This window comes from Mesoplodon mirus (genome assembly GCF_964341445.2).
Source record: "Mesoplodon mirus genome assembly, chromosome: 16".
Taxonomy (NCBI): Eukaryota; Metazoa; Chordata; class Mammalia; order Artiodactyla; family Ziphiidae; genus Mesoplodon; species Mesoplodon mirus.
This window is the reverse complement of record NC_138992.1, coordinates 32,188,020-32,202,929: the sequence shown is the minus strand read 5'-3', so window position 1 is coordinate 32,202,929 and position 14,910 is coordinate 32,188,020. Positions and strand designations below refer to the sequence as shown.

General features: G+C 40.2%; 1 protein-coding gene and 1 pseudogene across 2 annotated transcripts in view; one reads left to right on the top strand and one right to left on the bottom strand.

Moving 5' to 3' along the window:
- The window catches only part of SLC25A32 (solute carrier family 25 member 32), a 44,972-nt gene that overhangs the window by 2,391 nt on the left and 27,671 nt on the right, over positions 1-14,910 (bottom strand). Inside the window, exons 2-6 of the mRNA XM_082600888.1 lie at positions 7,047-7,197; positions 5,124-5,209; positions 3,464-3,624; positions 2,982-3,095; positions 2,509-2,654 (exon numbers count right to left, since the gene is read on the bottom strand). Of these exons, the coding sequence (XP_082457014.1) occupies positions 2,509-2,654; positions 2,982-3,095; positions 3,464-3,624; positions 5,124-5,209; positions 7,047-7,197 (658 nt within the window). The remainder of the gene's footprint in view (positions 1-2,508; positions 2,655-2,981; positions 3,096-3,463; positions 3,625-5,123; positions 5,210-7,046; positions 7,198-14,910) is intronic.
- LOC309791779 (HMG domain-containing protein 4-like) lies at positions 12,094-13,851 on the top strand (annotated as a pseudogene). The gene is made up of 2 exons: positions 12,094-12,163; positions 12,275-13,851. The product of its transcript is annotated as an HMG domain-containing protein 4-like (transcript).

The window sequence follows — 14,910 nt, the reverse complement described above, 5'->3', positions numbered from 1 at the left end:
CTTTTTCTAGTTGCTTTGGGCATAAGATTAGATTGAGATTTTTCTTGTTTCTTGAGGTGAGACTGAATTGCTATAAACTTCCCTCTTAGAACTGCTTTTGCTGTGTCCCACAGGTTTTGGGTCATCGTGTTTTCATTGTCATTTGTTTCTAGGTATTTTTAAATTTCCTCTTTGATTTCTTCAGTGATCTCTTGGTTATTTAGCAGTGCACTGTTTAGCCTCCATGTGTTTGTATTTTTTACAGTTCTTTTCCTATAATTGATTTCTAATCTCATAGCGTTGTGGTTGGAAAAGATGCTTGATACAACTTCAATTTTCTTATATTTTCCGAGGCTTGATTTGTGACACGAGATGTGATCTATCCTAGAGAGTGTTCCATGTGCACTTGAGAAGAAAGTGTATTCGTCCGTTTTCAGATGGAATGTCCTATAAATAAGTCTATCTGGTCTATCCTGTCATTTAAAGCTTGTGTTTTCTTATTTATTTTCAGTCTGGATGATCTGTCCATTCGTGTAAATGGGGTGTTAAAGTCCCCCACTATTACTGTGTTACTGTCGATTTCTCATTTTATGGCTGTTAGTATTTGCCTTATGTATTGAGGTGCTCCTATGTTGGGTGCATATATATTTATAATTGTTATATCTTCTTCTTGGATTAATCCCTTGATCATTATATAGTGCCCTTCCTTATCTCTTATAAGAGTCTTTATTTTAAAGTCTATTTCATCTGAAATTAGTATTACTACTCCCTGATTTTCATTTGCATGGAATATTTTTTCCATCCCCTTCCTTTCAGTCTGTATGTGTCCCTAGGTCTGAAGTGGGTCTCTTGTAAACAGCATATATATGGGTCTTGTTTTTGTATCCATTCAGCCAGTTTGTGTCTTTTGGTTGGAGCATTTAATTCATTTACATTCAAGGTGATTATCGATATATATGTTCCTATTACCATTTTCTTAATTGATTTGGGTTTGTTTTTGTGGGTCGGCTGCTTCTTTTGTGTTTCCTGCCTAGAGAAGTTCCTTTAGCATTTGTTGTAAAGCTGGTTTGGTGGTGGTGAATTCTCTTAGCTTTTGCTTGTCTGTAAAGCTTTTCATTTCTCCATCGAAGCTGAATGAGATCCTTGCTGGGTTGTAGGTTTTCCCCTTTCATCACTTTAAATATATCCTGCCACTCTCTTCTGGCCTGCAGAGCTTCTGCTGAAAAATCAGCTGATAACCTTACAGGGATTCCCTTCTACGTTATGTGTTGCTTTTCCTCTGCTGCTTTTAATATTTTTTCTTTGAATTTAATTTCTGTTAGTTTGATTACTATGTGTCTTGGTATGTTTCTCCTTGGGTTATCCTGCCTGGGACTCTCTGTACTTCCTGGACTTGGGTGGCTATTTCCTTTCCCACGTTAGGGAAGTTTTCTACTATAATCTCTTCAAATATTTTCTTGGGTCCTTTCTCTCTCTCTTCTCCTTCTGGGACCTCTATAATGCGAATGTTGGTGCATTTAATGTTGTCCCAGAGGTCTCTTAGGTTGACTTCATTTCTTTTCATTCTTTTTTCTTTATTCTGCTCCTTTGCAGTTATTTCCACCATTCTACCTTCCAGCTCACTTATTTGCTCTTCTGTCTCAGTTGTTCTGCTATTGATTCCTTCTAGTGTATTTTTCATTTCAGTTATTGTGTTGTTCATCACTGTTTGCTTGTTCTTTAGTTCTTCTAGGTTTTTGTTAAACATTTCTTGTATTTTCTCCATTCTATTTCAGAGATTTTGGATATCTTTACTATCATTACTCTGAATTCTTTTTCAGGTAGGTTGCCTTTTTCCTCTTCATTTATTTGGTCTTGTAGGTTTTTTACTTTGCTCCTTCGTTCGTAACATTTTTCTGTTGTCTCGCTTTTTCTGATGGGTGGGGCTGTGTTCCTGCCTTACTGGTTGTTTGGCCTGAGGTGTCTAGCACTGGAGTTTGCAGGCAGTTAGGTAGAGCTGGGTCTTGAGGACCTCCGGGAGACCTCACCCTGATTAATATTCCCTGGGGTCTGGTTGCTCGGGGGCTCCTCTCATCCCCTTAGGTGTCTGTGGTCCCCCAACAGTGCCTGGTAGGTGTCCTAGTTGTGAGGAGTCACGAACTCCGCGTCCTCCTGGTCTGCCATCTTGACTCCTCCCCACCTTGGGGCCTTCTTAATTCTATTAAACTAGGATTTTTTATGACTTCCTCTGTTCAATGCCATTCAAATATTTTATAACACCTAAATTTTAATTAATTTGTCAAGGTACTTTCACACATCTCATTTGATTTTTATAAAAAACTGTCAACCTAGATATTCAAATTTTATAAATGAAGAAGTTGAGGCTTATGGTTTTCTATGGAGTAAATGGGATATGGGGAGGAAGGGTCCATCAGCCATGTTTTCACCACAGACACTGGTCTTTGCTATAAAACTAATGATGTCAACTGGACAGTTTAAGATTTACAAGGTACCTCCTAAGAGCCATTTTGATATACCACATACTCTTACCTCCATGTCTTTGTGATTACATCCAATACACCATTGTAAAATATGTGTTGATCCTGCAGACGAGCTCTTACAACTTGGTATGGGTATGTTGCTGCCACAGCAAATATTTTGGATAATGCTGCAACTGATATATATTCTACTGTGCTCTAAAATGACAACAGAAAACATTTGTTTTTCTTTAGGTAGGGTTTCTTTAAAAATATAGAAGTAAAATTTACATAGGGGAACCAACAGTGAAGTGGATCCACAAGTGAAAATACTGTTTCCCCTCTTGAAACAAGGTCTGTGCAATGGGGTTCTATTTTTTACAGTTGTGTGCCATTATTCTGTAAAGTATTTAACTATAAATTAAATTAGTGGCAGAATCGGTACTTATCATCATAGCAATACTACCAAAGTAAACGTGACAAAATTTCCATCTATTAAATGCCCATAAAAATAAATACCAGTGTTTCTTTCAAGTATCACCTTACCAACTGTGCTTCTGGTAATCTATTGGTATGTTGGTTGTATTTCAATTTCAACAATTCATATGCCATAAACTGAAGGGCACCATGTGATGTTCCAAACAGCCCAGGAATAAACCCCTAGAAAGGAACAAGTGAAGAAAAAAAAAAGCTAAACTAAGCGAGTTTCCAAGGGACCACAGCTTCCGGGGAGGGGAGTAAGGAATGAGTGACCTCAATGTGTGACTTAGAGAAATGGTTACTCAACCAAGTTTTATTTTAGACAGTCCTTCTCACACCCACCAGTGTCACGATGATACTTCTTATGGTAATGAGGATAAACAGTTTAAAGTACAATCTCAATACAGATTCCGGTTGTCATTAAATTGTTCCTTGCCTAAGTCTGGTTTCTTTTCAGGACTGAGTACAGGTCATTCCGAACTCAGACAATAGAGCCAAGGGAAACTACAATTGTCAGCTATTAAAATATATTGATAATAATTCATTACCTTATACAATCCACGCACACCTTCATACTTATATATTTTCAAAAGTGTATCAAACATTCCTTTATATTGCCGCTGTGAAGCATTAACAACACCATCGTACTGTAACATAAGGCGAGTTTTTGTTACCCATAATGGGTTGGTAATGCAGAGGGTCATGGCTCCTGAAATCAGATTTAAATAATATTACTCAGCATACAGGTAGTTTCTTACTTCTGACAAGCTGAATTAAGAACAGTCCATTTATATAAAGAATGGGGCTGTACCTGCAACAGCAAGGTGTGGTCCCTGAGGCACAGACCTAGGGTTAATGGGTAGACATAGTTTTTGGTGGTCTTAAAAAGTTCCCCATGTGGTTAGTGAGAAATAAATTTAAAAGGTGATAAAAATGTGAAACACTTTCCCTTTGTGGTGTGAGGGTAGCAAAGATGTCCTGGCTCCTAACCAAAGTGGCCTAGTGTGGAGAACAGACCAAGGTCCTGGGAAGCAGATGCTGATAAGGAGATACATATACTTAGGAGGAGGACACAGTATAACCCAGAGGGGCTGAAGATTAGGGGAAAAGGACCAGCAATCCAGCACCTCACTCATCTGTGCATGTGCACACATATCTGCCCCAACTTTATCACACTCTTCCTCAAACCCATTCAAAGTAGCCACAACACCTCAAAAATTAAATAACTATGTAATATCAAAAGAAATATTTACATTCCTTACAGAGAGTGATGATTTTGTTAAAAAAAATTCAAATGGTTAAGTTTCTCATTTGCCAAGTTTCCTAAGTAGTCCTTTATTCAACAAGTATTTATGGAGTCCTATTGTGAGTCAGGTCTCTGCTAGCAGCTAGGTATTCAAAATAAGCAAGATAATTCTTGCCTTAAAAACAATCAGTAAACATTAAGAAGCCAAGGTGGGGAATTCCCTGGCAGTCCAGTGGATTCGGCACTTTCTCTGCCAAGGACCTGGGTTCAATCCCTGGTTGGGAAACTAAGATCCCACAAGCCGTGCAGCACAGCCAAAAAGAAAAAAAAAACAAAACACCGAGGTAACAAGGTATCAAAGTAGGAGTTAAAAGACTTATGAGTCGGGCTTCCCTGGTGGCACAGTGGTTGGGAGTCCGCCTGCCGATGCAGGGGATACAGGTTCGTGCCCCGGTCTGGGAGGATCCCACATGCTGCGGAGAGGCTGGGCCCGTGAGCCATGGCCGCTGGGCCTGTGCGTCCGGAGCCTGTGCTCCGCAATGGGGGAGGCCACAGCAGTGAGAGGCCCGTGTACAGCAAAAAAAAAAAAAGACTTATGAGTCCTACTTTGTTTTTCCTTCTGAATATTATACATACATGAGGCAATTAAACAAGACTATTAAATTGTTTAATCTGAAAACTGAAATCGTATTTTAATGGAAGAAACACTATACCAAATCATCTTAAATCATTGGAGAGTCATAACCTTTCTAAATATTATACCCTTTGTGACAAGTAAAATTCTTGAAATCCAGAGTAATCCATCACAATACTTGCCTTTTAAGAAATTTCATGTGATAACTGACTAGTATAGTTAGATGAGCATATTTAAACTCAGGTGTTCATAGGAAAAAAGGCAAATAAAGAACAAAAGTGAAAATCAAGTTGGAAGTTGATGTTTTATATTTCACACACTACCTTACCAGCTTCAGCAGCTGAGATGAGATATTCTGTTGCCTCTAACCTTTCTGCTCTTCCTTCTGTCTTATATGATTTGATGGCATTGTAACTAAAAGAATTAAACATGAACAGTTGTATAAATATTTGAATGAGTGACATAAAGCAGTAAATTCTATTTTAAAGTGTGGGTAACTTAAAAATACCTCAAAAGTAGAAGTCAATGCGTAATCCAACTACAAAACAAGACCTTTTTCAAATAATGGATTTACTGGAAATGGTTTACTGTAAGACTATACCATCTCCCCCCCCAAATATGTAGTAGGCTGGCAATACATATATAAAATATTTTTTATCACATGTTCAACCATTAATAAAAACAGCAAACAGGAAAACTGGAAGGGGGAGGGTGTACTGGTGCAGCAATTGGGCAGACAAAAAAAGGGCAGCTGACTATTACGTTCAGATACTGTGGTTGGCAATTCTGATGAATAAAACACTCCACGGATCCCATCTAACAGATTAACAAGGACCACAGTGGCACACAAGAAATCCTAACAAAAGATAACACAAACAGTATCATGAGAGGTTCAGGAACTATTACTGAGATCAGAGAAGGCTTTGTGTAGGAGGCAACACTGAGCCAGGTATGGAGAGACAGGTGCAGTTTCAATAGGAAGACACAAGCATGAGCAAAAGTTATAGGGGTGGATGGGAAGGCAGGGCAAACTGAGCTACACTTGAGCGGCACACTGACACTTAACGCTTTACTTGGCAGAAAACAGCCACAAAATGCTTCTGAGTAAGGGAGTTAAATCACGTTTTTTGTCAAACTCCAATTTCCACTTTCCTCCAGGAAGAAGACTTCAACTAAATCTTTCCAAACTTGACCAATCCATTCTATCATAAAACAAGTATACTGCTTTATGATAATTTCAACACATAAACCTTACATGGCTTGCCCTTAGAAACTCTCTTTAAAGAACCCACACAGCTCTGAAATTATTAACATAATACATTTTATACATACGGTTTCACCCATCTAGGAATGTCTTACAACTGAAAATAGGAAAAATGTTTAAACAATATTAAGGCTGATTTTTATTTTGATTTCACTTAGGAAATATTTTAAGGTTGGTTTGTATACTGCCATAAGATTATGAGAGATCAAGTAAAATGTAAGACACAAAAGAGAAGAAGGCAAATATACCAGGTATTGATGTTTTCCTAAAAATGCCATGTATTAAAACAAAAGCCTCCCCATTCATGGATTCAGTTTCAGGTATCAGAAGCAAGCTCAGAGCAGTACACACTCCTCCACTGCGGTGTGATAATACTTTGTTTCCATGCCCTTGTACACTCAACAACTTGAATATGGCTGCCACAGGTGTTTTCTGTGGCTTCTTCAGTAAGCATCCAATAGCAGTTATTACAAACGGTGATGATACCTGACAGTGAAGGAGTGAGGAAATGAATGAGCTACAAAGATGAAGGAGCAGGTCAAATAGGAGGTAAGAAAGAACATGCCTCAGACTCTTTCAGTCATGCACTGGCTTTGGCTTTCTGTTCCCATAGGGCCATCCTGTGATACATGGTCTTATGAGGACTCCAAGATCTGTCCTCTTCTGCTTTTCCAACTTCATTATGAATCAATGTATTTTGGGAAGCCACCTTCCTGAATCCATCTCACAGAAATGGCTTCTGGAAGAATGTTTCTCCATCTCATCCTTTTACCTTCTTCTTATTAATAACTTTTTTCCAGACTAAATGCCTCTGATAATAGCTTACAGAGAATGAGACCAATATGCCATTTTGCTCTTTCTAGCCCTTCCAATTCAGAGAAACTGATTAAATGACTCACCTTGCTTCACCAACTGATTTTTTAAAAAATCATTAAAAACATAAATTCCTTTTTATTTACTACTGTAAAATCTCCCAGACCTACTCACAAGAAAAAGTAGAGTCCCCAGGATAAGCCTGCACCCCACACATTTGGGGTTACTCCTTGGTAAAGTCCCCGTAGTCCATCAAGTTTCCAAATGGTGGTCAAGCAATGCAAAACGCCTTTATATTTCGGTCTCAGTTCCAATCCATCACTCACTGCAGTAAAAGATACACAGAGTTAGGTGGGAGCAAAGTTCTATCTCTGAATTATATATAAACATATAGATATCACACAATCAATCACAGAAAGGAGGTAAATTCAAAAGAAAAAATTTTTTGGTAGATAAAATTATTTTCCAGGATTTGATATTTTTAAATTAATAAATTCATATATTTATCTAAGTTTTAAGTGTGTAGTATACCCTCAATTAAAACTTGGATAAAGATGTGAGGAGTGATAAAGCAAATGTAGAGAATGGGATAAACTTTCCTGGAAATTCTCTTGCCACAGTCCCCACCAACACACACACACACACACACACACACATCAGAATAGAAAGTAGAAAATCCCATCCATTGTTTTCTTACTCTCAAAAGTTCTAAATTAATAAAACATGATAGGGTAAAACAAAAACTGATGCTACACACACTCTGTGTTACTTAAATAAGGAGAATTCAAATCTGTTTTGGAAGTTTAAAAGATAATGCTTATTTTAAATAACTTCTATTTCATGAAAGACTCCACAAACCAATAAGAGATTGAAAAAAATTTGTAGTATAGGGTTAATATATCTAATTTACAAAAGGGATTCACAAATCAATAAGAAAATGACAAACAGCCTCTAAAAAACTTATGGGCAAATTACATGAACTATCAATTCACAGAAAATTACTATGTGTAATTACACACAGTAATTTTCTGTGGATGGAACAGAAATGGAACAGAATGAAGAGCCCAGAAATAAACCCACCCACTTATGGTCAATTAATCTATGACAAAGGAGGTAAGAATATACAATGGAGAAAAGACAGTCCCTTCAGTAAGTGTGCTGGGAAAACCAGACAGCTACATGTAAAAGAATGAAATTAGAACATTCTCTAACACCATATACAAAACTAAACTCAAAATGGATTAAAGAACTAAATGTAATACCAGATACCATAAAACTCCTAAAGGAAAACATAGGCAGAACACTCTTTGACATAAATTGTAGCAACATTTTTTGAATGTCTCCTAAAACAAAGGAAATAAAAGCAAAAACAAACAAATGGAACCTAATTAACCTTAAAAGCTTTTGCACAGCAAAGGAAACCATCGAAGAAACGAAAAGACAACCTACCAAATGCGAGAAAATATTTGCAAATGATATGACCGATAAGCGGTTAATATCCAACATGTAAAAACAGCTCCTATAACTCAACATCAAAAAAACAAACAACCCATGGCACAGAGGCTGGGTGCTGAAACACAGGCTGCAGTGAACAAACTTGGGGAGAGGACTGGGGTTGGCTGTGCAGAGACTGCCCAAAGGGACTGAAGTGTGGTCTGGGCCGCAACAGGGTGTGTGTAGGGTGCAGCCCAGATCTGCCATAAAAGCCCCATTGTTAATACACACACACACACACACACACACACACACAAAGTGAGGGGTGGGGCCCCGCCATAGCAGCCTCATTCTCAGTGTGCTCACAGCACGTGCAGCTCCGCTTCTAGGAGCTCTGGGAGTGTGCAAGTGCCCACACGCAGAGATGAGGCTAAAATCTGAGCAGATCCCCAGTGCTAGAGACTTCAGAAGCGGGGCTGAAATCTGAGCCATGTCCCAGCAGCTGTGTGGATTTACGCCACTGGGGCTCTGAAAGTGTAGTGCCTGTGGGACATTGGAGCATATTACTGGCACTGGAGCAGGTCTGGTGTTAGCACTAGTGGGCTTTGTGGGCACCTGCATGCGGAGGTGGGGCTGGGGTCTGGGCTGATTCCATAGCTCCCATGGGTGGATCCCATGCTGGACTTCAGTGGCTCTGTGCTGGCGGCTTTGTGAGCACAGCACCTGAGGGACATCCTGGCCGACTGCCTTCATTCCCAAGGCTGAGGGCAGTGCCAACAACACTGTACTTCGTGAGCTCACACAGGTGACACTACAGAGTGCATTTCCTGGTGGACAACTCCTGAGGAGGAATACTCAGCGGCTCCTATCCCAGCAGGAGCAATCCAGTCCCACCTACCTCACACTGTAGCTTAGAATCGAATATAGGGGCTTCTACTCCAACAACTGGGGAGCAGACCCTGCCCCTGGCAGGGCTGTGACAGCCACAGAGCAAACATGAGGTCCCGTTCACGATCCAGTGCAGGCTCTGGTTACCACAACAACAATCACACCCCTTCTCAAGGGGATAACAGCCAGCACACACTGAGAAAAAGCAGCAGCAGACATCCATACTAAAAACAGCCCTTGTACAGAAATATTAGACTCACGCAGGCTACACAGGGATGCTCCCACATAAAAAGCCTTTCAAGACCACAGTAGATAACTGTTTTTCCTAAACTCATAGTCAGAGAAATATAAATAAAATGAAGAAACAGAGAAACCACTTGCAACTAAAAGATCAAGAGACTTCCCCTGAAAGAACAAACAATGAAATAGCCCTTGCCAGTCTACTAGACCCTGAGTTCAAAAAGGAGGTAATAAAAATACTGAAGGAATTAAGAAAGGATACCAACAGAAATGCAGATTACTGTAAAATGACATAGAAACTATAAAGAGGAGCCAATTAAAATTAGAAAACATTTGCCAAGAAGAAAGCTGAACTAAAGGCAATAAATAGCAAACTGAATACTGCAAAAAACAAATAAGTGATCTGGAAGACAGAATAATGAAAATCACCCAATCAGAACAAAAGACAGAAAGACACATGAAAACAATATATGAGACCTATGGGATAACTTAAAGCATGGCAATCTATGCATAATAGGGATCCCAGAAAGAAGAAAGAAAAGGTGATCAAAAATGTATTTGAAGAAATTATGGCTGAAAACTTCCCAAACCTAAAGAAGGAAACAGATATCCAGGTACAGGAAGCACAGATGGTCCCAAACAAGATGAACCCAAACAGACCTACACCAAGACATATTATAATTAAAACAGCAAAAGTTAAAGATAAAGAGAGAATTCTAAAGGTAGAAAGAGGAAAAAAAGTTGATTACAAGGGAACTCCTGTAAGGCTATCAGCTGATTTTTCTACAGAAATGCTGCAGGCCAGAAGGGAATGGCAAGATATATTCAAAGTCTTGAAAGGGAAAAACATGCAATCTAGGATACTCTACCCAGTGGGATTATTGTTTAAAATAGAAGGAGAGATAAACAATTTCCCAGACAAGCAAAAACTAAAAGAATACAGCAATACAAAACCTATGCTAAAAGAAATATTGAAAGGTCTTCTCTAAATAGAAAAAAAGCAAGAATCTATAGGAAAGAGAATCACAATTGGAAAGTAAATCATTTAAATAAGATAAATGTTTTTTGTGAAAGCAATTATAACTATAAACAGATAAACATGAAGATGTAAAAGAGGCCATCAAAATCATAAAATGTGGGGAAGGGGAGTAAGAAAACATAGATTTCTTTTTTTTTTAAGAATGTGTTTGAACTTATATGACTATGAGTCTAAAGCAAGTATATAGTAATGGGTTAATGTACTTGAAAACCAGGGTAACCACAAATCAAAAACACAACAGATTCACAAAAACCAAAAAGAACTCGTGCATAATTTTAAAAAACCCATCAAACCAAAAAAGTAGAAAGAAAAAGAAACAGAGAAGAAATACAAAATCAACTGGAAAACAAGGTTTAAAATTGGAATAAACCCCTATCAATATTTACCTTAAATGTCCATGAACTAAAATTAAATGCTCAAATCAAAAGACAGAGTGGCAGATTGGATTAAAAAAACAAGAACCTCCAATATACTGCCCACTTTAGAGCGAAGGACACACATAGATTGAAAGTGAGGGGATAGGGACTTCCCTGGTGAGGCAATGGTTAAGAATCCACCTGTCAATGCAGGGGACATGGGTTCAATCCCTAGTCTGGGAAGATCCCGCATGTCGCGGAGCAACTAAGCCCATGAACCACAACTACTGAGCCCATGCGCCACAACTACTGAAGCCCGCGCGCCTAGAGCCCATGCTCCGCAACAAGAGAAGCCACTGTAATGAGAAGCCCATGCACCACAACAAAGAGTAGCCCCCACCTGCCACAACTAGAGAAAGCCTGCATGCAGCAACAAAGACCCGACACAGCCAAAAAAAAAAAAAAAAAAAAAAAAAAGAAGAAAAAAACGGGATAGAAAAAGATATTCATGCAAATGGAAATGACAAGAACAGGGTAGGAATACTCATATCAGACAAAATAGACTTTAAGACAAAGGCCACAAAGAAAGATAAAGAAGAACAGTATATAATGATAAAAGCATCAATACAAGAAGAGGATATTACACTCAATATATATGCAACCAATATGATGACCTAAATACATAAAACAAATACTAACAAAGAGAGAAATTGCTGGGAATACAAAAACAGTAGGAAACTTTAACACGCCACTGACGTCAATGGACAGATCTTCCAAATAGAAAATCAACAAGGCAACAGAGATACTAAATGATACAATAGAACAGGTAGACTTAATTGGTATTTTCAGGACATTATATGCAAAAAAAAAAAACAACCCAGAATACACATTCTTTTCAAGCATGTGTATTTCAGAATACACATGGAACATTCCTTAGGATACACCACATACGAGGACACAACACAAGCCTCAACAAACTTAAGAGGATAGAAATTATTTCAAGGTCTACGCTCTGGGCTCGACTGAGGCTCCCTGGCCGCTTGCGCTTTTCGCTCCTTCTCCAAGATGGCGGCAGTCAGCGCACTGAGGCAGGATCCGGGCGAGCCTAGTGAAGATTGCTTTTCACAGCTTTGAGGACATAGGGCTAGCTGCTGGCCGAAGCCAACGAGAAAAGAAACGTTCTTACAAAGATTTTTTAAGGGAAGAGGAAGAAATCACTGCTCAGGTCAGGAATTCTTCCAAGAAGAGGTTAAAGGACAGTGAACTTTACTTCTTGGGGATGGACAACACAAGCAGAGGAAGCACTCCTCTGATGATTACTACTATGGAGGGCAGTGATTCTTGTTCTGAGTGCCGATAAACCAGGGTGAAGGAGGAGAGAGGTGGAGAGCTGGTATTTTGGAGGATTCAGCGTAGAAGAACAGTCTTCATTTGTGATACACTAGATATTTTTCTTTGGAATTGTCACAGAAGAAAAAGAAAAAGTCCAGCCCGCGATCTGCTGATACAACTATGGACCTGTTGAAAGGGATCACTTCCCCTCTGGCAAAAGGCAACAAGCCCCCCCAAAAAGACAAGAGAAAAGTCCTCCAGTTCTTCAAGCCATTCAGAGAGTAAAAAGGAACACCACAGGAAGAAAGTCAGCGGAAGCAGTGGGGAGCTGCCCCTGGAGGACGGTGGTTCCCACAAATCCAAAAAAATGAAACTGCTCTATGTGAACACTGAGACACAGACCCTTTGCGAACCCGATGGGTTAAAGATGAAACTTATTCTCTCACCAAAGGAGAAGGGAAGCAGCTCAGTTGATGAGGAGTCTTTTCAGTACCCCTCTCAACAAGCGACTGTGAAAAAATCCTCTAAGAAGTCAGCTTGAGATGAGCAAGGTGCTTTACTCCTAGGACACGAGTTACGGAGCTTTCTGAAAACAGCCTGGAGGAAGCACAAGTCATTCTCAGATTCACGTTCGTCTCCTGGCCCTGAAGGCTATGGGTCTGATGCCTCCCAGTTCCCAGAATCCCACAGTGCTAACCTTGATCTTTCAGGGCTTGAACCTATTCTAGTAGAATCAGGCTCCTCCTCTGGCGGGGAGCTGGAGGCTGGGGAATTAGTGATTGATGATTCTTACCGGGAAATCAAGAAGAAAAAGAAATCAAAGAGGAGCAAAAAGGACAAGGAGAAGCATAAAGAGAAGCGACACTCCAAGTCCAAGAGAAGGTTGGGACTTCCTGCTGCAGCAGTGGGAGAGGTCCCAGTGCCGCCTGGCCCTCTGCCCAGCATCCCGTACACTGGAGCAGCCGCACCTCCCCCACCATTTCCTGGCCTCCACACAGATAGGCACAGTGAGAAAAAAAAAGAGAGGAGAAGGACAAAGAGAGACACAGAGGAGAAAAGCCAAAAAAGAACATGTGAGCCTACCAGGTGTTCTTTAAGGAGTATCGTGTAACCATTGTGGCTGACCATCCAGGCATAGATTTTGGGGAACTGAGTAAAAAACTGGCTGAGGTGTGGAAGCAATTGCCAGAGAAGGACAAACTGATTTGGAAGCAAAAACCTCAGCATCTGCAACACAAACAGAACAAAGCAGAAGCTACAACTGTGAGAAGAAAAGCATCCAGCTCAGAAGGTTCCATGAAAGTGAAAGCTTCCTCTGCAGGAGTACTGTCGCCCCCGAAGAAATCCCCACCCACCAACATGCTATTATTACCCGCCTCGCCAGACAAAGCCCCCGAGACAGAGCCTGTCGACGTGGCCGCTCATCTCCAGCTGTTGGGAGAGTCCCTGAGCCTCACTGGACACCACCTGCAGGAAACCGAGGGCATGGTGGCTGTGTCTGGCAGTTTGTTAGTGCTTCTGAATTTCATCATCTGTGTGCTTGGCCCCTTGGCGTGTGTGACCACACAACTACCTGAGTTGAATGGCTGTCCCAGACAGGTCTTGTCAAACACACTAGACCACATTGCTTACATCATGCCTGGACCGTGATAGCAAAGACTCCTGGGACAGAAACCTTATCTTGCCTGTTGCTGGCTTGTGTATATGTGACTGTTACAGATGCCTTCACTGGCCTCTGGGTGTAGGTTTTAAATTTTTATATATATGCATAATGTGTATATATATGTATATATAATGTATAATATATACATAGGACTGTAACTACTTTGCTTTTAATAATTTTATGAAATGGCAAAGGTTTAGCCAAGAGGAAGCCTTGGCATGAATATGGGCTTGGGATTATTTATTTTCCTGTGGTGGATAAATCTGCCTTAGAAATCAATGTAACTTGGGGGCTGGGGGCTTGTTCTGGATGTCAAGTGCATCGCTTTAAGGTCAGCCAAAATGTGATTTTTTTTCCAAACTCAATTGTACCTCCAGACCCATCACTGACCATTTGCCTTGCCTGTCTTATAGTCTGAAATGCAATGGGAAAGATTATGGGAAGACGTCAATTAACTGAAAGTACAAAGCTTTTCAACTTGAAGTGACCTAGGTGGGAGGTGATAACATCGTTCCCATCTGAAAGTTGTTGCGATGGCTTAAGTGAACTTAGTAGGGGGGTTCATTCCAATTCCTGCTCTACCAGTGTCCATGTCTCAAAACTTATTGTAATCATTGGTACCACTGGCAGCCTCAGTCGGAGCCAAGGAGATTTGTGAGCCCTGGAGAGGGTAAGGCCGTCAGTGCCACCAGCTGAATGGACTATATTGTGAGCTGACCCACAGCATTTGGTCTGCAGAGCTAAGAGCTGGTATCTTCCATTGGCAGCGTCAGCTTAGCTCACAGTTCTGCTGCTTAGTTGCTTGGTGGGTGTGGAAGGTGAGCTTTGCCCAGCCTGATTCCTGGGTTCATCTCATTGGCTCCCCTGTTGGGCAGATACACAGTGTTCTGCATTCCACACTTAAGCAAATTGCAAAAAAAATACTCTATTCTCATGTAGGTTTGTTTATGTGTGTGTGTGGATGTGTTTTAATTATGTGTATTTAACTCTTTAAACTCTCTTAGATTTTAATTTATCCTGTAAATTTCTGTATATATAAGTTAAAAACAAGAGCCTCCACCAGCAACAGCATGTGGAAGATACAGA